Source organism: Urocampus carinirostris, chromosome 4, assembly GCF_059441175.1.
Source record: "Urocampus carinirostris isolate Australia breed hairy pipefish chromosome 4, RoL_Ucar_1.0, whole genome shotgun sequence".
In the NCBI taxonomy this organism is placed as follows: Eukaryota; Metazoa; Chordata; class Actinopteri; order Syngnathiformes; family Syngnathidae; genus Urocampus; species Urocampus carinirostris.
In genome coordinates, this window is record NC_142352.1 from 45,025,927 (window position 1) to 45,048,634 (window position 22,708).

At 39.3% G+C, this 22,708-nt stretch overlaps 1 protein-coding gene across 2 annotated transcripts in view; it reads left to right on the forward strand.

Moving 5' to 3' along the window:
• Window positions 1-22,708, forward strand: part of LOC148367670 (talin-2) — a 191,567-nt gene that overhangs the window by 106,241 nt on the left and 62,618 nt on the right. For both annotated transcript variants that reach the window (XM_088334687.1, XM_088334686.1), the window contains exons 21-25: window positions 4,810-4,969; window positions 6,779-6,945; window positions 15,037-15,165; window positions 18,464-18,577; window positions 22,210-22,323. In XM_088334687.1, coding sequence (XP_088190813.1) covers window positions 4,810-4,969; window positions 6,779-6,945; window positions 15,037-15,165; window positions 18,464-18,577; window positions 22,210-22,323 — 684 coding nt within the window. The remainder of the gene's footprint in view (window positions 1-4,809; window positions 4,970-6,778; window positions 6,946-15,036; window positions 15,166-18,463; window positions 18,578-22,209; window positions 22,324-22,708) is intronic.

Consider the following 22,708-nt stretch of genomic DNA (forward strand, 5'->3'; position numbering starts at 1 on the left):
TCGGTCCAGTTGTAACAGCACGTTTCTTTTAGGCATAAAAATTAAACTGATTGACAAAAGCATTGGGAGGATGATCGCTTTGATGATTAGGACCTTCCCCTCTATTGTCAGTTTTCTTAGTGACCAAAAAACAAGTTTTGCTTAACTTTCCTTGTCACGTCATCCCAGTTGGTCTCGCCTCCTCCATCCGCATTGAATTTTATCCCTAGGATTTTCTGGTCTGTCTTTAACACCGTCAGCGGGAGTCCTGCCTTTTCTGTCTCTTTCCACATTCCATAAAACTTCACTTGTGATTTTTCTCTATTTAGCCTTGACCCAGACGCCCTCCCAAACAGGTCAGTCAAGTCAAGGGCTCTTTCAACAGATGCGCGGTCAGTACACAAAATATTAAAATCATCCATGTACAAAACACACTTGGTAATTTGTCCCCCACTTCCTGGGATATTGATGCCTTCGACAAATCTATCTTTTCTTAACATTTGTGCCAAAGGTTCAATGCAAAGAACATAGAGAAGGGGAGACATAGGGCAACCTTGACGTACACCGCAGTTGATCTCGATTGCTTCCGATAAATTCCCGTTAATCATGAATTTGCTGTAGATGTCTCGGTATAGCAGTCCTACCCAATTGATGTATTTTTGGGGAAAACCACATTTTTGCAATACCCTGAAGAGGTATTGGTGCGAGACTCGATCAAAGGCTTTTTCAAAGTCTAGGTTTAGGACCGCTAGTCGCATGTTTCTGTCTCTTGCATAACAAATGGTGTCACGGATCAGCATGAGACTGTCGCTGATCTTCCTTCCCACAATGGCACAGGTTTGGTCTGGATCAACCAAGTCTCCCAAGACAACAGACATTCGTGTTGCTAGAAGCTTGCTGAAAATTTTACAGTCCACGTTTAAAAGCGTTATGGGTCGCCAGTTTTTTAAGTCAATTTTGTCTCCTTTTTTGTGCAATAGAGTAACTATTCCGATTCTGAAACTGTCTGGCATATGGTCTCGACTGGAAAATTCGTTAAAAACAGTTAACAGATCTGGTGCTAAAATATCCCAAAAAGTCCGGTAAAATTCGAGGTTGAGTCCGTCCTCCCCGGGTGATTTGCCTTTTTTCATAGTCTTTATGCAATCATTCAGTTGGTCTTGGGTAAAGTCCGATGTTAAAAAGGGGTCTTGACGCACTGATCTTGAAATATGATCTAATACATGCCCCATTTCATTCTCATATGTTTCTTTCTTTTCAAATAATTTTTTGTAGTAGTCTTCGACCAATCTGGTTATTTCACTACTTTCCTTTGTTATTTGCCCGTTTTCGTTTTGAAGTTTAAAAATCCCCTCATTTTTGCCCATAATTTTTTTAAAAAAGTAGCGTGTACATTTTTCCCCTTCTTCTATTTCTCTTTCTCTGCTTCTTATTATGATGCCTTTGCTCTTTATTTCCGCCAAAGCGTTTAGTTCTTGTTTGGTCTCTTTGATTTCATCATTAAAGTCCATCCCCTTTTCTGTTAGGATGAAATAGCGTTGGAGTCTTCTTTGTAGTCCCGACATGCGTTTCATCTCTTTGAGTTTCTTGTTTTTCCCTGCATTTTTAAAAAAGGTCTGTGTTCGTTTCTTTGTCATTTCCCACCATTGTGCTCGTGAATCATACGAGTCTTGAAGGGTCTGCCAGTCTTTGTACAGCTCCCTGTATTGTGCGGCTAGAGCCTCATCCTCCAGCAGGGAGCAGTTTAACTTCCACAAACCCTTCCCAACAGTCATACCTGAAGGAAATGAGAAAGAGCAGGACAGTAGCAAGTGATCCGAAAAAAAAACTGGAATTAATCTTGCATCACTCTGTGCTAAACCCCTCGTAAATATGTAGTCTATTCGAGAGGCTCTGGCATTGTCACTACTGAACCAGGTGAAGCCCTCCTCTCCTGGATGTATGGATTTGAAACAGTCCACCAGTTTAAATGTCCGGCACATGTCTTGTAATAAAGTTGATGTTTTATCTACTTTAAACTCCTCATCATTCCTCTTTCTATCCTTCCTACTTAAGATGCAATTAAAATCTCCTCCCACGATTAGTGGTTGATGGCCTAGCATATGCGACTGGATGTCCTCTAAAAGTTCGTACCTGAGTTGTCTGTCGGCATGGCCGTATATGTTAATGAGGTTAAAGTCATTCCCTATATAAGAAAGTCTTGCTAAGATAGCGCGTCCGTCTCTCATCACAGTACTCCCCTTTATGATGAGTTGAGGGTTGTTTATTAAAATGGCTACCCCATCGTTACGGTTTTCATTCGAGCCACTCCATAATGACGGATATGGCCAAATCTCTTCCCACTGTTTATAATTTTTTAGAAAGGGGATGCAGCATTCCTGTAGTAAAAACACATCCGTTCTGATAGTTTTTAAGAACGATAAAACACTGTGAGCCTTAACCTTTGATCTCACACTTCTCACATTGATAGTAGAGAATGTAATGTTCATAATTGTTGTAAAAGTATTTAAACTAGTTAGACAAAACTGGGGGATCTGAGTCCATTCTTTGGTGATCATCGAGATCATCGAGAGTGTCACCTGTGTCAGACACATCACTTAAGAGTAGTACCTCATTTTGAGACTCACCGGGGAAAACTCTGGGACCCTCTGACTCTCTGTCTGTGGTTCCAGGTCTTCCCCTTTTTTCTGGGTTAGGGGGTGAGCCAGAGGACCTATCAAGGGGTCTCTTACTTCCTTGCCCACTAAGGGTCAGGTTTTTTCCCTCCCCGACTTCCTCCGTCTCAACTTCATACAGTTCCCTTGTGGGCTTATTCACCGGCAATCGGCTTTCTTCTAAATCTCTTATCTTTGTTTCTGGTTTTTTCACCACTCCCAATTTTGTCTTACTTTTACTCCTCTTTCCAGTGCCCGTATGGGTTTTTGGAGAGTCATTCGCCTTTTCGATTTGTTTGTCTTCTCCAAATCCCGGCAATGGCGTAGCAAACAAATTTGCTAATTTGAACTCTCTTCCAGGCCCTTCCTGATTAATATGTGTTTTCGGAGTGGCAGTTGCTTTTTCTATTCGTTTGTCATGTCCAAATTCAGGTATTTTATGAGAAATCGAATTAGAATTTCCAGGTTCTTCCTGTTTCAATTTTGATTCTCTGGTCTCTGCTCCAGGGGTTTTGGTAGGTACATCTGTTTTTTCAATTTGTTTGTCTTGTCCAATTTCTTTGTGCATTTCTTGATCAATTTCATTGGGTATTTCCATAACTTTATTCATTTCCTGTTCATCTTCATTGGGTATTTCTATAACTTCATTAATTTCTTGTTCATTTTCATTTTGTATTTCCATGACTTTATTAATTTCATTGTCTTTGTTATCTTTATTCACTTCATTGTCTTTGTGACATTTATTCATTTCATTATCTATGTTGTCTGACATCATTTCATTGTCTTTGTTGTCTTTGTTAACTGCCTTCCTAGCTTTCAATTTGTTAGCAAACGAATTCGGGCAGTTTCTAAAGAGGTGATTCGTTTCTCCACAGAGATTGCATTTTCTGCTATTGCTACATTCCTCAAAGGAATGTCCAATTGTTCTGCACTTTCCACAAAAAATTCGATCACATACCTCAGCCAGATGCCCATGCTCACCACATTTGCGACAGAGTTTCGGTTGCCCTTGATAGTGGATAAAGCCACGGTTTTCCCCCAGGAATATAGTCGACGGAATTTGTTTCAGTCCCTGAAAGCCCTGAGGATCTTGCCGTAGTTGGACTGGTACCCTCCAGGCACCATTCCAATAGCCTTTCTCACACCTCACCTTCATAGCCTGGCCTTTTACTGAGCAGTATCTACTCAACCAATAACAGACGTCATCAGCACTGATCATTTCACTAAACATTCTAACAACGACAATCTTGTTAGTATTATCAGTCAGTTTCTCCACTGTAAATCCTGAAAACTGGGACCTCACTCCCTCAAAGCGATTCCAAAACTCTTGATAAAGAGCTGCCGTTTCAAAACTCACATCAAAGCCTTTGCCAGAAGTCATTTTTATGACAGCATGTACCTCCTCCTTTTTAAACTTCAGAATCTTTTCAACAAACTTGTTAATAAAATCCGTCCTTGACATTCCCTCCGAAATTGCCACAACATCTTTGAGCAAGAATCTCACGCAGTTACGTCTCCGCCCGCCGGTATAATGCCCGGCCATGGCAGGACTCGGCTGCTTTACTTCTAACTATGTTAAAATGGTTAGAATTGTAAAATTAATAATTAACAATACTCTTAAAACCGACGCCAATGACAGTATAAACGCATAGAACGAGCAGTGCTAACCTGATGCGTCCACCATCAGTGACAGGATGGTACCCACAATTGACAAATTTTAGACGCAAATACACTGGCGTCCTTGATGGCGGCGAGAGTGAGCCAGTCCCTGGCAAAGTCGTTCCGATGCCTCCTCGACCGACTCACCCCGTAAAGCACGTACTGTGCATCAGGGACCTCTCCTATAATGTCCTCCACTGAAAAACACATTTCATGATCTGACTACAGGGGACTTATAGGTGGGATTTCCCTGCTTTATAGTTTTTGGGTATCTTGTTTTAGGCTGACTGTGATGTTTTTGTGATGAGTACATTTTGAAATGGTCTTCATATCTTGAATCACAAAGCATTCCAATGATATGTGGTATGACATATCACAGCAAAGGGTGACATAATGAAGACACGACTTTGCTTCTCAACAGTTAGGGGTTAAGCCGTATTTTTGACACTCCTGCCTTAACGTGTTTAAATGTAATGGTAAGCAAGAGTCTCATAGAAAACTCCCGTCATGTTTAAAGGTGAGCGCGGCAGCCAGCGTGGTGAATCAAGCTCTGGAAGATTTGCTGCAACACGTCCGCCAGTACACCTCCAGAGGAGAGCCCATCGGCCGCTACGACCAGGCTACTGACACCATTATGAACGTCACTGAAAGCATTTTCACCTCCATGGGAGATGCAGGTCAGTTTGAAATGTTTTTTCCTTCTGAATAGCATCAAGTCATGTCAAGTTACGTGTAATTGTAAAGCCCTAGATCGCAAAAGTCTCAAAGGGCTACACAGAATACCATTAGCAGGTTTCCTGCAGATCAGTGAAAAGTCTTAAAAGGCATTGAATTCATTCTTCTATAAATAAAGCCTTAATTGGCATTGAAATGTCTTAAATCCGGGCAGCACGGCGGCGCAGTGGTTAGCGCGTGTTCGGCACAGTTCTAAGGTCTTGGGAACCTCCTGTATGGGTTCAAATCCAGCTACCGGACTTACTGTGCGGAGTTTGTATGTTCTCTCCGTGCTTGCGTGGGTTTCCTCCGGGGACCTTTGGTTTCCTCCCACATTTCAAAGTCATGCATTTAAGGCGGATTGGCCGGTCCAAATTGTCCCTAGGTGTGAATGAGCAAGTGAATCGTCTGTCCCTGTGTGCCCTGCGACTGGCTGGCAACCAGTTCAGGGTGTCCCCTGCCCACTGACCGATGATTGCTGGGATGGGCTCCAGCACCCCCGCGACCCTACTAAGGTTGAGCGGTGCAGCTAATGAGATGAGATGAGATGTCTTAAATCCAATTTTCGAAAGTCTTAAAAATGTGAACATATTATTAAGATTTATAATCATTTGAACTAGGTAACATCGCCATGACTAAATGCTGTACCAGGTAATGTGTACGGGGCAACCTGTATTGTGTGCAAAAAAATATTTGTTTTTTTGTTTCAATTGTGATTTTTTTTGACGACTTGGTCATAAATTTGATTTCAAAAGGCATTTAAAAAAGTCTTATTCAATTATAAAAATATTCAATTTAACTTGCCCTATGTTGTTGGAACCCTCGTTACACCATCCTCTGATCTGAAACCTACACGAGGGCAAGGAAAATTCAAAAAACCGGCAAATATCCTTTCGGCTTCCATATGTCCAACAAGAAGGACACTTTTCACACTGCACACACACACAACCTATTCATTGAGGTGAAACTCACATGATTACATCTTAGATCAAATTGCTAAGATGATGTATAAAGTTGCCAATAAAAGCTTACTAAATAATAACCAATGCTATTGGAAAAAAAAAAAACCAGCAAGATATGAAATGAGAGAAAATAACAAACATGTCCAAAAGAGAGTAAGAACAACCCAAATACCTTATTATCTTACTTGCAATCGAACAAACTTGTGGAACAACTAAGACAATGACTTGAAAAGGCTATCCAGCCTTCATACTTTCAAAAGAAAGTACAAAGAACAAATGATTCAATGTTACATAAATGAATCACACTAGATATGAGAAAAGAAAAGCATGAAGCCTTACCTGGTGCCTTACCTGGTCCCAAGTCAAATTTGATCACAATCTGAAAAATTAAACATTGTATTATACACATTTTTCATAAAGGTTTGTCAAAGCGTTTCCAAAAGTGGCCATTTAGAACACGTTATTAGCGAGCTTTTTTGGGGTCGCTTGGTTTGGACTGATTGTTTTGTTCCTGTGATGAGAGAATTGTCAACATATCTTAAATCCCAAAAGATTATGCTTTCCAATTATATGTGGCGTGACAAATTTCGGTGACAGGTGACATCGTGAAGACACAACTTTAAACAACAGTCTGACGGCCCGCTTCAGAACGTTAAGGGGTTGGCGGTTACACATGCCTAGTATAGAATGTCTAGCTTTTTCTCATCAGTCCATTTCTTTCTCTGTTGTGGAACTGACGTAAACAAATAAAAATGTCTATCAATCAATCCTTGGCAATGTAATGTATGCCCGCTGCCTTCCTCTTTACAGGAGAGATGGTCCGCCAGGCCCGTGTTCTGGCCCAGGCCACCTCGGACCTTGTTAATGCAATGAGGTCAGACGCCGAAGCTGAAGTTGATGTGGACAACTCCAAGAAGTTGCTGGCGGCGGCGAAACTGTTGGCCGACGCCACTGCCAGGATGGTTGAAGCGGCCAAGGTATTTTGATTTCATTTGATCACAGCTTTTTACTACCAACCATCAAACTTCTACGATTGATGATGATCATAACACAGATAGTAATAATAGCTAGCGTGAGGGGCAATTTTAGGTTTACATGGTTTATACTGGTGCTTGAGATCCTTGAAAATGCTGAATTTGAATGTTGTGTTTTCAAGGTCAGAAAAATGCTTGAATTTTGGGAGAAATTCTTGAAAATGCTTGAAATTGTTGCCATGTTTCTGACTCTATAGAGCACGCAATTAATGACGTTTTTTTTGTAGAAGTGCGTGGAATGACATTGACACGCCTGCTTTCAGTCATTACTGCATTGTCATGTGAAGCGCCACCGCCCCATACTGGTCGCACCCAAGAAGACAGCTCGATTTAGAAAACTGGCTTTTTTGGCTCGGTTTACTGAGAAGATTTCGGCTCCCAAACAGCTCCTCAGATTTTTTGTCTTTATGCACCAAATTATCTAATAATTAGTCATTTCATATGTTTTGCAGTGGATCCCTTAAAAACACATGAAATACAAATTATAATTTTCACACATATCCAAAAAGCAGTTTAAGAACACCAATAGAAAATCCCTGAAAATGCATGACAATAAAAAACATTTTAAATATTACCTCTTAGGTGCTACAAATAAGTAATAAAATGTGAAAAAAACAACTATTTACAATTGTATTTGAACAGAATTAGACACAGGTCCTCTGAAAAACACACAAAAAATGTGAATTAAAATAACTAAAACAAAAAAAAAAGATCGTCTGTCCCTAAAATGTAAATCTTGAATTCACTCTGCTTCGGAGCAATCAATATCATTAAAATGAGTCCAAATTTGTCTTATTTCTGCTTGTCATACATACAGAATTTCTTTTTTTGCTCTTCCGTATTGAACTCCATTGTAACCTAACAACTTTTCCATGTTTGTAAACAAGTGTGATGTAGCTGCGTGTGCATTGCTAAGGCAGAATTCATGTCAGTTTATAGCAGCCCATTGACACAAAAAGGTCGTTGATCATAGATAGGAACAACTCAAAATAGCACAAAGTATGTGCTAGCAGAAAGATAGCGACTTTATTTTAGTCATCAAAGTCAACCAAAAAAAAAATGTTATTTTCATCTGGGGTAGATTTCTTCCTTTGAGGGTACTAAAAAAATTGGCTTTAAAAGTGGTTAAAAAGTGCTTGAATTTAGCCGTGCAAATGGTGAAGTAACATCTGTGGTGCAGGACATTATATGGAAGTGTTAATTCTTTCAAGAAAAATAACTATTTGGTTTTGTACAATTGCCAAAATGACTGGATATACATTCATCTGTTTCATTGTATCTCAAAATTGTGCAACAGTAGATCGACTTTGATGAAACATCCAGGGAGTGAGTAACGACTTAACTCCCCCACTTTGTCATCCAGAGTTGAAAACATATGACCTGACTCCAAACTCTACTTTTAGTTTGACATTTTAATTAAGTCGGTGCAGGATGATCAGACAAAACTCTGCCTTCACTTATTGTCTATTTGCTTCTGCTCATTTGGCTTGGAGCATGATCAAAGCGCAGGAAAAAAAAAAAAATGAAAGTTGGCACTTGCGTAGCAACATGAAGTCACAGCGACATCGAGTGTGGCTTAATGCAGCTCACTCTCTCATTTGATCCTTTTAGCCTGTTTAATGACCGCTAACAAATTACTGTAACACTATTCTTAGTACACATTCTTCCCTAAAGCTTAAAGGAACAGTGTTTAGTTCCTTCATAGTGCTACAAAAATTCTTATTCAGTAAAAATATTTTACACATTTTTCCAAGGGTAGGTCTAAGCATTTCTAAAAGTGGCCATTTGGAGCCAACCAGTTAAAATCACTAAAACCTTTGCAACTGTGTATTCTATTTTGGCCACTTTTTTAGACATATTGAAAGAGTTGTAAACGTTTGACTTATTTTTCAATGATTGTTCACACTTGTGCGGAATGATGGCGCGTAAAAATGAATCACGAGTGTCATTATGCACGTTTATTTCGCGGTCTAACTTGAATGCATATGAAATGAAATGAAATGATCTACATTTATATAGCGCTTTTCAAGTCAATGACTTCCCAAAGCGCTTTACAATGTGCTCCACATTTCCCAATAGCGGCCTTGCAGCCATGTAAGGCGCTAACCTGCTTATTGGGGATATTAGGGGTTCAGTGTCTTACCCAAGGACATGTAGCACGGACGAGCCGGGATTTGAACTGGGATCCCTTGATCCCAAGACAAGTGCTCTACCTCCTGAGCTACTGCCGCCCCATATCCTTCTTTTTGGAGTTCCATTGGCTAACCAATGTGTCAATTATTATTTTGAATCGGTTACTACAGGCTAAAGATATTCAAAACCAAAGTAAGTAGTGTCGTTCTTTTACAATACAGCCCCTCATTGGTTTTCACAGGCTAGGGATCTTGAAAAAAATACTTGCAATTGGCAGAGATTGGTTTCACTTAAAAGGTCAGAGACTGAGGGCTATATTAGAAATAATTTTAGGAGTCTGTTTATTTGTCTGTGGAAATTAAAACAAACGGATTGCAACAAGTAACGTCCAACGTTGCAGAAATGCTTTTAGGCGGGTTTCTTTTATATCCGTCGGCATTATCCTGTGTTTGGAGAAAATATTTTACACGGTTGGATTCACTTGACGGTCCTTGATGTAACGACTCCATGTTTACGAAGAATGATTTAATGAGCTGACTACCAGCGGGCTTATTGTTGAGATATCCCTGCTTTATAATTTTTGGTCATCTTGTTTCAGACTGATCGTGATATTTCTGTGATGAGTATTTTTTGAAATGCTCATCATATCTCGAATCCCAAGGGTTTACCTTTCCAAAAAGATGTGGCATGACATATTTTAGTGCCTGGTTACATTTTACATACACATATTGGTTTATCAACAGTCCGTTAAGGGACGTCAAAGGGTCAAGTCAAGTCACGTCACATTCATCTGTAAAGCTCTTAATCACAAGACGTCTCAAAGGGCTGTAAAGACTACCATAACACTATCCCCTGCTCTGAAACCTACAAGAGGGCAAAGAAAAACTCAAAACCTCAGCATGAGGAGAAAAGAAATCTTGAGAAGGGGCCTCCGAAGTGATAATCCCCCTTCCAGGATGACCAGGGTGCAATAGATTAAGCATTGGGTAACAGTACACTAAACATAGTGAACATCAATAAAATAAAACAATAGGTAATATGTTAAAATTTGTCCTGAAAGTGCATGACAGCAACGACGCCTAAAGCCTGTAAAATAGTAAAGCCTGTGAATAGTAAAGGGTTAGTTAAATGGAGTTCACACGGCATCCCAAACCCTAAAATTATGAAAAAAACAAGTTAATTGGAGCATGTCAATAAATGCATGACCGAGGCTGTAATGATTACTCAAGCCAAGAGATGGCGTCCGCCGTTAAAAAAGTTCCAAATTCTGTAAAGCTCTTTAATATACTAAAAGTAGACAAAATGATCATTTTTTAAAAATATTCTGTTATCCGGATTCAACCATATGATCTGTTTTCCCCTTTCCTCTCTCAAAGTGTTCATTTTCATTTAAATTTACAAGCGGTTCACACATATCTGCCAGATCTTATCAGAGCACTGTTGTCATGGAGACTGACAAACTGATAAGAATTCGGATACTGCTCAGTATGATCCTTTCGCTACATTTGAAATAAAAGACTTGCCCAAAGAAATTGAATGTACGTCTGTGATATTGATTTTTTTTTTTATTACTTGGGTTTGGCAAAAGATAGCCTTGGGCCAACAAAAAATTCCCTTTTTTGTCATGTTTTTCTCCATCGTAATTTACATAAAGCCTAAAGAAAAGCAATCACTCTTGGGGGAAGAGGAATTGAAGAAAATTGAAGAAAGGGGCGCACACAAACGTTCGTCCAAAATCTTCTTTTTATTCTTGCCATTTATTTTACTCTTGACATTCTTTTTAAATATTTTTTTAAGTGTTTATTCTAGAGTACCGTGACTATTCTTGTTACTACATTGTTATCCATGACAATTAAGACAATTCTAACTATGACTTGGTTATCTCAATAAGTATGCATGTTACCTCAAAAAAAGATCATGTTCTCTGCACAGTTTTTAAGGCCATTGCCATCTTGCAATACTGCAGCAGAGCCGTCAACATTATAAGGTGTTCTTCTCACCCCTGGCCACCACCTCTTTGACCTGTAACCCTCTGGTAGGCACTACAGGTCCTGTAAAATAAGGACAAAAAGGCTCAGAGACAGATTCTTACCCAGGGCCATCACCCCCCTAAACAAGCATGCAAAACTGTGAAACTATATCATTTGCAACTCTTTTGGGAATCTTTGTTGCTGCTAATTTTATTGCACAACTTACAGGATAATTGCACTATTATTATAAGTTGGGCCAGTGCCTAAACTCACGCCTCACAGACCCCTAACCGCTAGGATCGTAGGGGCACTACCTCCTGTGGTGTGTCTTGGGCAAGTACAGCCTGGCGTTGCCCATTTCCCTCCAGGTCGTTATTTTTGAGGAAGGAGTTTGCCCCTCCACATGAAACAGATGGTACTGCTTATTCAAGGCTAATGTAAATGTTTTTAATTCCTGAACATCATAAAGGGACTGTGTGTAATATGTGATGCCTTAGTGTAACAGAAAACTTTCATTCAGTAAACAAAATCATCGAAAACATGAAATATCATGCCAATGTTAATTTTCATAAAAAGTCATAGTTCAAGAAATGTGTATTTCTTTCACATAATAGAATTCTACCTAGAAGTTGCGACCATGTTTGTCTGGGATCTTGCTGCTATCCTGTGCTCTGTGGCATTGGTTTTCGTTCGCATTAGACAATACAGTGCCAGCTAATTCTGCCAGTGGGCTTTATGGGCAATATATTGTAAATAAATGTATCCAATCTTTGAAGTTGCAGCGAAGAAAAATAAATAATGACCACAAGTAAAATGAAAACTGGCAAACCTTTTGCCTATTTATTCTAACAGTTTTCTTTACATGTTTAGCCAGGTGTTCAGTGTCTGGTTTTGTTGTCGTTCGCGAATGCGGCTATTACACTAAGCTCCCCAAACCCCTAAACAACGGTTTTAAAACAAGGTATGAGAAAAGTTATTTTGTAATAGTGTCACAAAATACTTCAAACTAGCATACCAACATATGTACCTTCTAGCAACAACTATAGGATAAAATGTGTAAGACTCTTTAAGGTTTTCTCCCAAATTTAAATAATCGCTGGAAGTGCTGATAACATTGAGTAATCGAGGTTGAAACACTCAAAATAGGTTTTTATTCTCGCCTGAATTTTTTTGTCGCAATCATATGCCTGCAAAAGAGTGTTGCATGGACATCTTAGCTGGAAAACAGGTGAGACATTAGCATGAAGTTCTATCTGGTCCCAGGTCAAATTTTATCACAATCTTAAAACCTAAACATTGTATTTTATACATTTTTCTAAAGGTAGGTCTTGGTGCTTCCAAAAGTGGCCATTTGGACAAAACCAGTTTACAGCACTAATACGTTTGCAACTATGTATTTAACTTTGGTCATTTTTTAGACGTTGTGAAAGAGTTGTAAATGTTTGACTAATCTTTCCAGGACTCAATCACTGACTGTTCACTTGCGTGTAATAATCGTGCGTAAAAATGGATCCCAAGTTGCATTTACGCACGTTTATTTTCGGCTGTAATTTGAGTACACATCATAAATATGCATACACTTATGTTGGGAATTTCATTGGCTAACCCATGTGTCAACATTTAAATCCGTCACTACTAGCTGGTGATAATTATAGCCCAAGTTACACGAGACGTTTTTTTTTTTTTTTTTTTTTTTTTTTTTCAATTATAGCAGGGCAAGGACTGTAAAAAAAAAAAAGTTTACAATTGGTCGAGAGTGGTGTCAATCAAAAATTGTTGGCTAACGATCATATTGGAAATAATTTTAAGAATCTGTTTACTTTTAAAAGGGAATTATGGGGTGAAACAAACGGATGACAAGGCTTTTCAAGCGATGCAGGAATGCTTTTAGGCAGATTTTATTTTATTTATTTATTTTTAATCTGTCGGCATTATTGTGTGTTTTAGAGTAAATATTATACATGGTTGAATGCACTGGACACTCATGTTTGTAAAAAAAATGTTTTGTTAGTGGAGTACTCCAGCACTTTTTGGTGAGTTTGACCGGCTTTATCGTTTTCGGGTATCTTGTTTCAGACTGATCGTGATGTTTATGTGATGAGTACATTTTGAAATGATGATCGTGTCTTTAATCCCAAGATTTTACAATTCACAATGATATGCGGCTTGACATGTTTCAGTGACGAGTGATGTCATGAATACACGCGTTTGCTTAAGTAAATGCTTAAATATGAAAGCACACTTCTGGGACCAGCGCAATAATAGAATAGAATAGAATATACCTTTATTGTCATTGTTACAAAATGGGTTAACATATTGTGACAACGAAATTGGGCATGACACTCCAGTTTCACACATTCACAGTGAGGTAAAAAAAACAAGAAGATAAAGGAACAGAGAAGATAAGGTTATAAAACAATGAGGATAAGGTTATAGTTATAATTTACACAATATTTACACAAGAAATGTCGGCATGTAGGATGTTACATACAGTTTGGTATCGTATGGGTTTGTGCAATATGCATTTGGTGCAAAAATAGTCATCATCGTGCAAAAAACAGTCAACATATGCATTTGGTGCAAAAAGTAGTCATCATAGTGCCAAAAAAAAAAAGTCAACATTGTGCAAGGTGAGCAGTAAACATAGTGCAGTCAACATGTGCAAGAAGCATAGACATGAGTACCATTTCACGTTCGTATGAGGTAGTGTTTTTGCAAGAGTTTTTCAGTTTTTTGTGCGTTGTGTGTTTAGGGTGGTAATGGCTCTGGGGAAGAAACTGTCTCTGAGTCTGTTTGTTTTGTGTGACCTGTAGCGCTTGCCGGAAGGCAGCAGGTCGAAGAGGTGGAGGCCGGGGTGAGAAAAGTCCTTGATGATGTTTTCTGCTCTGCTGAGGTAGAGAGAGCAGGCAATGTCCTCCAGACTGGGCAGAGAGCAACAGACGATTTTCTGGGCTGTTTGGATGACCCTCTGAAGCGTTTTCCTGTCTGCTGCTGTGCACCCAGCATACCACACCGTAATGCAGTACGTTAGAATGCTCTCCATTGTGGGTTTGTAAAAGGACACTTGCAGCTGCTGTTTTAGATTTTTTTTCCTGAGCACTCTCAGAAAATGCAGTGGCTGCTGGGCCTTCCCTACCACCGCTCTGGTGTTTGCAGACCAGTAGAGGTCGTCGGAGATGTGCACACCCAGAAATTTGAAGGAGTTGACTCTCTCTACACAGTCTCCTTTTATGATGAGTGGTGCTGGATTCCTGCCATTCCTTCTGAAGTCCAGTATCAGTTATTTTGTTTTTTTGTGGTGTTCAGTATGAGGTGGTTTTCCGAACACCACGTTGACAGTGACTCCACCTCATCCCTTTACGCCGCCTCGTCCCCTTCAGAGATGAGGCTGATCAAGGTGGTATCGTCGGCGAACTTAATGATTGTGTTTGTGGGGTGGGTCGGTGAGCAGTCGGAGGTGTAGAGGGGCTCAGTGCACAACCATGGTGGGAGCCAGTGTTCAGTGTTAGGGTGGGAGAGACGTGGTTACCGAGTTTCAAGGACTGTGGGCGGTTTGAGAGGAAGTTCATTATCCAGTGGCATATGGAGGGAGGTGTGTGAGTTTCTCCACCAGGATCACCGGGATAATGGTGTTGAAGGCTGAGCTGAAGCATTCTGACGTAGGGAGAAACAATGAAAGGAAGCAGACAAACAATTTGGAATGTCCTAATAAGTATTAATGGTAAAAATTAAAATCAAATAATTCACACATTTTTGGCATTGTAGGCCCTCACAGCACACCAGTGCGTTGCATACAATGTTTTACCATATTAAAATCAACAACATTAAAGGTAATTATATTCTAAACCCAAACCAAATGAATTATATGACCCAATAAAATCTGCAAATAATCCAGCACGTACTTATATTTGTTGTGTGTGTTCTCCTTCAGGGTGCAGCTGCCTTTCCTGAGAACGAAGATCAGCAGCAGCGTCTGAGGGAGGCTGCAGAGGGCCTTCGAGTGGCCACCAACGCTGCTGCTCAGAACGCCATCAAGAAGAAGTTGATCAACAGACTTGAGGTCTGTAGGGGGTTGAATGAATAATAAGGAGACAAAATTACTTATTGTAACTTTTTTGCATTCGGGGATATTAACCACTTAACAATCCAGTAGAATTCGCCCATTCCAAGACGTACCCAAAGTAAATTAAATTCTGTTCTTGAACCGTTTGAGAATATAGATGTTTTGGTCTATTTTGAAAGGTAACACAATTAAGTTTTGTCCCAAACTAAAATAATCCCTGCAAATGCTAACATTGAGTAATCTAAATTAGAACGCACATATTAAAAAAGGTTTTGATTCTTGCCTGAATGTCTTTTTTGCAATAAGATACCTGCAAAAGAGTGTCGCATGTACCACTAAGCTGGAAAACAGCTGGGACAATAGCATGAAGTCTTACCTGGTTCCAGGTCAAATTTGATCACAATCTGAAGAAACATTGTATTTTACACATTTTTCTAAAGGTATGTCAAAGCGTTTCCAAAAATGGCCATTTGGAGAAAACCAGTTTACAGGCCTAAAACATTTGCAATGGTGTATTTTATTTTGGCCAATTGTGAACATTGTGAAAGAAATGTAAATGTTTGACTTCTTATTCCAGAAGTCAATCCAGGATTGTGCACACTTGCACGTAATAATCGTGCGTAACAGTGGATGCCCGATTTGCATTTACGCACATTTATTTTCGACTCCAATTTGAATACATTGCATGAAAATTTGTTGGAAATATTATTGGCTAACCAATGTGTCAATTTTTTAAGCCGATATTGGAAGCAACAGGTCATGGTGTTTTCATGTCAAGATAAAATAGTTTCAGTCAACAATTTAACAATCATGCTAGTTGAAAATCCAAAATCCTGGAAAATCAAAATGAATGATCACTTGTGAGCTATTTGCGGAACCTATCCGCAGACTACTCAAGTGTTCCTAGGCAGTGTTGGAGACCCCTGCCCTAGACGTATAAATACGTGATTTGAAAATTATTATATGACATATTTACATGTCATTTATTTTTTTCAGTATGACCTGGTGCAACTTCGACTGATTGCTGCAATGCGAATTCTTTAGAGGGACATTGTGTATTGTGAAGCACGTCTAGTTGTTAAATAACATTGTTAATTTGAATAACAAGCAAAAATCCATGAATTATTATACAAACGAGCATTTCTTTTTAAATACTCATATGTCAAGAAATTTGTATTAATTTTACTTATCATTAGGCTCACCCAGAGGGAGATGACATAATTATCCGCCATCTTGCTGCTAAGGGTAAACACAAAAACCAGGTCTAATCATGTTCATTTGGAAGCCTCAAATGGATGCACAGACTACTATTACGCCTTCCTCTGATGTAAAACCTACATGAGGCCAAAGAACAACTCAAAACTCCAGCATTAGGAGAATAAACAGACAGTACACACATCGTCAAAATGAAATATAGGTATTAACAGAACGTCCAGTTGACAGCTTCCAGGGCCCGAACGGAGAACGGTTTCGAATTTCCAGATATCCTTTTGATTCTTGGGATCACTCGTAGTCAAGCAATGGTCATAAGTTAGTGTTCCAACGTATCCTGCTTTGTCTTACTTTCATGTTGTGTTTGGTTAGAGCATGTCAGTATCCCGACATATTCTAGATTTTCTTTTTTTCCTGCATTATATTTCATGGTCCCTTTTCAATGGCGGTCTCGTTCTTGTCAAAGGCTGGGCAAAAACATTGAGAAGAAAAATTGTGTGGTTTGGTCACTTTGAGTCTCCGTAGTTTGTGTTTTTCTTTGTTCCTTGTAGCGCATATTTTCGGTTGCACTACTCAATGCAGCGAAATCAGGTGGTCAGGTATTACACACAGTCCCTTGAAAAAAAAGCAGACATTGATATAAAGTTTGTTAAGCCAGTGCCCAGATCATATTAAAAAGTTTGTTTTTTAAAAATTGGAATTTCCATGTAAGGAGACTGGTTGCCAATAAAGAAAAGAAGATGGCACCCAAATAAGTAAAAATTTATTAATATTGAAAATTTTCCTACTTTAAATTGCATAATTTATGTCACTTACCATTACCTAATTTTGACAACTAAAAGTAGCACATTAAAATATAACATTATCTTCGAAATTTCTACCGTGTCCTACCCTGCAGTGTGCCCTGCGTGTTTGTTGTGGACGTCAGTTGAGGGCACCATGGGTTCAAGACTTTTCAAGGGTTTAAAAGGGCTAAACATTTAACACAGGGTGAACGCAGCGTGAAGTGTTCGCAATTCTATTGTACAGTATGTACCCTGCCCCCTATTGTTAAGAGTGCTTATGTGTCTGCAGGGTTCGTATGGGTGCTTGAAATCCTTGAAATTGCTTGAATTTTAATGTTGTGTTTTTAAGGTAAGAAAAATGCTTGAACTATAGGTAAAGTGCTGAAATTGAAAATACTTAAAATTGTTGCCATTGCCATATTTCTTGGTTGGCTGACTCTATAGACCACGCAATATATGAAGAAAAAATGGCACACCGAGGAGGACAACCAGTTCTTTTGGCTCGGCTTGCTGAGATACTTTTTAGAAATATTAACTCTTCGGTGCTATAAATACATGATAAAATGGGAAAAAAAATAAGTATTTAAATTTCTTTTTTAACCTGTTTGAATACAGATCCTCTAAAAAACACGCAAGAAATCTAAATTAAAATAGGTAGAACAAAAAGCAAAAGATCAGCAGTCGAAAGATTGAATGCACTCTGCTTCAGAGCAATCAATATCATAAAATGTAGTCCAAATTTGGATACTTTTTCTGCTTTTTTACATGCAATAATTTATTTTTTTTGTCTTCCATATTGAACTTTATTATTACCCAACACCTATAGAGCCATTTCCATGTTTGAAAACAAGTGTGACATTGCTAAGCTGCATGTGCATTGTTGAAGCAGAACTGCAGAATTCCTGTCAATTTATAGCAGCCCATTGACACAAATACATTGTAGATCATAGATTGGAACTGCAAAAAAATGCACAAAGTATGCGGTAGCAGCAAGAGTATGACTTTATTTTAAACATCAAAGTAAACAAAAAATGTTCTTTTGATCGGAGCTGGATTTTTTTAAGGTACTGTACTGGAAAGTTTGATAAATTGGCCTTGAAAGTACTTGAAAAATACTTGAATATTTTCATTAAAAATGTGTATGAATCCTGTATATACAATAATGATACATGTACAGTACCTGAGACTTCAGCTTTTAATATGTAGCACCGTGAAAGTGCAGTTTTTAAGTTTTATTTTTTGTGATTTCATAGGTTTTGAATGAAGGGAACTTTCTTTTGTGTTTTTTTGTGCGTCAGAATGCTGCTAAGCAAGGTGCGGCCGCTGCTACGCAAACCATCGCCGCCGCTCAAAATGCTGCAGCCACAAACAAGAACACAGCCTCTCACCAACAGTTGGTTCAGAGCTGTAAGGTGAGCACACATTGGGTTAGCCGGTAGGGACAATGATTCCCAACTATTGGGTGCAGCACACTTGTGTTATTAGCAGGGTTCGTATGGATGCTTGAAATACTTGAAAATGCATTAAATTTAATGTTTTGTGTTCGAGTTCAGCTTGATTTTAGGTTGAAGTGCTTAAAATGCTTGAATTTTTGCCATTTCAGTGTTTCTCTTAAACCCAGGCATTTAATGAAGAAAGATAAAGAATAAAGTGTGTGTAAATGACGCCGATGCGCCTTGTCATCATGGCGTTGTCATGTCAAGCTTCACCGCTCCGTACTGGTTGCAACCAAGACAATTTCCGCGGATCCTTGAAAATCTTAAAAGGCAGTGACTTTATTCTATAAATAAGGCCTGGATTGGATTTAAATGACTTAAATTCAAATTTCTAAAATCTTGATAGTGTTTCACATTAATGACATTTATATATGTTTGAATTAAAATTATTTTGTAACTTTTATCAATTGTCTTTTTTAAAAATTTACAAATTTACTTTCTTGACGACATTGTGTGACCACAATAACGGAACCATCAAAATGGTGATGTGGTTTTCGTCGGGCCTTTCAGAGCAGAGGCATGTCTTAGGTCTCCCCACACTACACATAGCAACATCGGACAGCGTTGTTTTCTTTGGAACATGGGAAAGTGTACATCTATGGAGAAGTGGCTTTCCGACAAAAAAGTTTCACCATGGCTAGAAGCTGTGCCAGGTGATGTGTACGAGGCACGATGTATGGTGTGCAAGAAATATTTGTGTTTTTCTGTTTCGTTCATTTCATTTGTGTTAGTTTTTTTTCGACTTGGTCTTAAATTTGATTTTAAGAGGCATTCAAAAAGTCTTAAAAGGTCTTGAATTTAACTTGCCTTAATTTGTAGGAATCAAGCAAGAGTACAGCTCTATTTGGAAAACTGGCCCTTTTGGCTGGGCTCCCAAAAGGCTCCTCAGATTTTTTGTTTTTATAATGACATATTATCAATAATAATAAAACAATACGCACCAAATTATTTATTAATTAGTAATGTCATATGTTTTGCATGAGATCCCGGGAAAACACATGATATATATATTAAACTGTTCACAGATCTACAAAAAAATTGTAAAATACACGACAATTAAGAATTTTTACTCACTCGACAGATTTCAAATTGAACAACAACAGTTAATCCCTGAATATGCTTAACGATAAAATAAGAACTCTTTAGTGCTATAGATAAATGATAGTATTAAAAAAACTAACAATTTAAATGGTAAATGGTCTGCATTTATTTAGCGCTTTTCAAATCACTTAGGCCTCCCAAAGTGCTCTACAATTTTCTTCACATTTACCCATTAACACACACACTTACACACCGATAGCCAGCGGCACCCATTCAAGGCGCCTACCTGCCAATCAGGGGCATCAGGGGTTTAGTGTCTTGCCCAAGGACATTTCAACATTTAACACGAATGAGCTCTATTTCAACCAATTTAGCCTCTGAGAAATATGTAATGTAATGTTTATTGAAAGTATTGTTAGATACATCAATCAAAACATGACACAAAACTAATGCTGAGAGTGAGCATGGCCAAATTTGGTCACCTTACGCCCCATCCCCTAAGAAAATTTGAAAAATCTATCTCTGCCAACCTTTGCTTAAAAGTTTGCACCGAAATTGCACTAACAACCCGGTCAGGCAAAAAATTCAAAATTTTTGGTATCCTGAAAGAAATAAAGTTTCCATGCAAGTTGCTGGTAGGTCTAGGCACCTGTAACTTTACTGTGGCCACGTAAACCATCAACTCGACAGAACTCAAAAAATTGATCAAAGGGCACATTGATCATTCCATGTAGTACTTTGAACACAAAAATTAAGAATGACAAAAATATAAATTAAAATAAGTAAAACAAAAAGCAAAAGATCAGCAATCTCTAAGATTGAATGCACTCTGCTTCGGAGCAATCATTCCATCCATCCGTCCATCCATCCATCCATTCACTGCACCGCTTATCCTCGGTAGGGTCGCTGGGGTGCTGGAACCCATCCCAGCCAGTCACAGGGCACACAGAGACGGACAACTCATTCACTCATTCGCACCTAGGGACACACTGAGGTTCACTATTAAAGAGCAGCAGTTCAGCAGAGTGGTGGGCATGAGCAAGGAGGGGGCCTGGACAAAGCATGAGCACATTGCTGTCCGGAAGGTCACTTTGACCGAACTTTGTATGGTGGAGCTACACCACTTCAAATTCCGGTCAAATCTGTGTATGATGTCCTCAAAAGCCCTGCGTACCTATTCACCTGGGGCCTGATAGACTCAACTGCGTGTCAGCTCCATCAGAAAAGAAGATCATTAGAACACATCCTCAGGGGAGATGGCAGGTATCAGTGGCGCCACGACCAGTTTCCCTTTGGTTGATGCTGGTGACACTTGCAAGCAGAAACATCTAACCAGGAACAAATAGTCATTGGTTCAAGCAGGAGAGAAACCTTAACCCTCCAAGAAGACTGGTGGACATACGGAAGCAGTTGCAATTCGCAGGAGAGGGTAAAGTACACCGATCTCATAGCTGAATGCCGTAAGAATGGGTGGAAAGCCTGCTGTCAGCCTATTGAGGTGGACTGCAGGCATTTTGCAGGCAGGTCTTTGCACTGTGCCCTCGGGATCCTTGGGATATATGGACTGCATAGATGACAAGCCATCAACAACATCTTGGGAGCAGTTGAAAAGTCTTCTTGCTGGTTTTGGTCGAATAGGGGTGAAACGTGGCTTAGTGCGCTACCTGGACACAAGACGAACAATTGATCACCCTTGGCTGGGTCGCCTGGGTGAAGGTGTCTAAGACCCAAACACCCGATAAACCTGGGAGAGTCACTGATGATATGTCCAAGTGGTACCTTAAGGTGTATAGTGGAACAGTTATACAAAGCAAAAAGGACAAACAAAAAACCAAAGTGACTGCTCAAGGGAGTAAAAAAGAAAAAATCCGGAGCAAGTTTGAGAAGCGTGCTTTCTAGTTAGACTCTGGAAAAAGACTGTCGACTGCTGTATCTGCATTTGGTAGAGGTAAGATCCGGCCTAAAAAAATGCAGCTGGTCCCGCCCCGCGGGTGTAAAAGCCTGAACCGGCCCGACCCCGATTGATTAATTGAAGGTACTTGGCTCGAAGTAAACCTGATCTTAACTTCACCACGTACTGTGGCGCCAAATCGTCTGGCCACGATCAACACGTGTAACCAAACGTTGTCTTTTTCTGTGGTTTACAATGGCGCGTGTCAACTCGCGTTTGCAGGGAACTATCGACATCTACTGTTAAGGAGTGTAAATTACCCTATTTTATTAGCATTACTTTACCAAGGCAAAGTCCTGCAAACCACTGAAAACGGGTCCGCGGCCCACTTTTGGTTCCTAACCCACCAGCTTACAAACACTGCTTTAATAAACAACTCAATTAATACCACTTGTCTATTATTTAAATATTTTTAAACATTTGCCTTTGATGACTATTTCAGCATGTCACAACTTGTGTCTTCTCTGGTACCAAGAAAATCTATTACCTGCTCTATTCTTATGATTTGATAATGCTACGTTCGCAATTTTTAATCGTTTTCTTGCATGTTCTTCAGGCGGTGGCTGACCACATCCCTCAATTGGTCCAGGGGGTGCGCAGCAGTCAGGCCAAACCTGATGACATCAGTGCACAACTTGCTCTCATTATTGCCAGCCAGAACTTCCTACAGGTGCAAGATTTCACACACTCATGCACACTTGCACGCATGTGCTAACAAGGAGTGTTAAATCGTGATATCCAAAATTGTGAAACATACTTTGAAAATAAGGCTGATTAAAGTATACATAGTTTTTTCCATGTTGGGATGTTTTCTAAAAAGTCCAACAGAACCTTGATTTTCTTAGTAGCCCGTGAAGTACTGCTCTTGTGCACTTGTTGATATAGGTAACCAGAAGTGTTTACTAATTCGTGCTCCTTACTGATCTGTTAAAAACAAAGTGGAGTTTAGAACGAAAATCCCAGGAACACGAATGAAACTGTATGTGTCCTGAAGTTATTCTAAAAAAACAAACCAAATGTGTCCATACAATATTGCACAATGTTAATTTCGCATG